Below are 942 nucleotides of genomic sequence, written 5' to 3'. Positions count from 1 at the left end.
GCCATCCACGGTGGTGGGAGCGGCAGAGCTGCTGTTGGTGCCCAGGTGGGGAGCCCAGCTGCTGCTGTTTGAGGTGGCATTGGGGTGGGAGATGGCTGGGCTGCTGGGGATGGGCACTGCGGTGCCATTGCCCAAGGAGTGGTTGCCAGACTGGAAGTCCGTGGTGTTTTTGCCAGGGAACACGGTGGCGTGGGGGAAGAGAGCGGGTGGGGACCTGCTGCCTCCTGTGCTTTTGGTGAAGACAGGAGGAGCAGCGGTCAAGGTGCGGGTGGTGGTCTCCGTGGTCATCTCCGTGGCGGTCGTTTCGGCCGTTTCCATCTCCACGGTCGTCTCCGTGGGCACGGCACATGTACCTGGAGGAAACACCAGGAGTTGGCAGCTGCAGCCACGACTTGGGAAGGTTTTGCCCAACAGAGCTGGACACTGCAGGAAGCATCGTGATCCACACGAGCCAAGAACCAGTGGCTCCTGCTGCCCACGAGACCTTCAGGAATATCCCATGACTGTGGTTGGTGCTGGGCATGTGTGACACCTCCAAGGGTCCAGGCAGTGTCACCTGGGCACTGGCACCAGCCCTGCAGACCCCCAGATCCTGGGGTGACCCTGCCACGCCGTGGGGCTCAGGCACCACCCCAGTAAAGCCTCCTTTGCTGTGGGTTGCAGGGTGGGGTGCCCCCTGTGCCCCCGGACCCGCCTGGCCTGGCTGTGGGCCAGCACAGGCAGCTCCCGGGCAGGTTCTCAGCGGGTGCCGCAGGAGCCGGCGGCACTGGAGGAGAGCCCGGGGTCCGGGTGCTCACCGGGACACACCTGCATTCCAGCCTGCGAGCCCCGGGCACAGCCTGCTCCGGCTGGTCCCGGCACAGCCCAGCCCCGGACACGGCAGAGAAGGGGCCGTGGTTTGAGCCCCCAAGTCCTGGCTTTGCTGGGCACAACCAGCCCTGC

The 942-nt window shown here is 65.9% G+C and overlaps 1 protein-coding gene across 1 annotated transcript in view; it reads right to left on the bottom strand.

Moving 5' to 3' along the window:
- LOC108642870 (thrombospondin-3) overlaps positions 1-942 on the bottom strand; it is a 14,023-nt gene that overhangs the window by 3,250 nt on the left and 9,831 nt on the right. Inside the window, exons 15-16 of the mRNA XM_029958157.1 lie at positions 691-766; positions 118-353 (exon numbers count right to left, since the gene is read on the bottom strand). Coding sequence (XP_029814017.1) covers positions 118-353; positions 691-766 — 312 coding nt within the window. The remainder of the gene's footprint in view (positions 1-117; positions 354-690; positions 767-942) is intronic.

Source organism: Manacus vitellinus, unplaced genomic scaffold, assembly GCF_001715985.3.
Source record: "Manacus vitellinus isolate BGI_N305 unplaced genomic scaffold, ASM171598v3 scaffold_142_pilon, whole genome shotgun sequence".
In the NCBI taxonomy this organism is placed as follows: domain Eukaryota; kingdom Metazoa; phylum Chordata; class Aves; order Passeriformes; family Pipridae; genus Manacus; species Manacus vitellinus.
The sequence above is the reverse complement of the archived record's forward strand: the minus strand, read 5'-3'. Positions and strand labels throughout refer to the sequence as shown.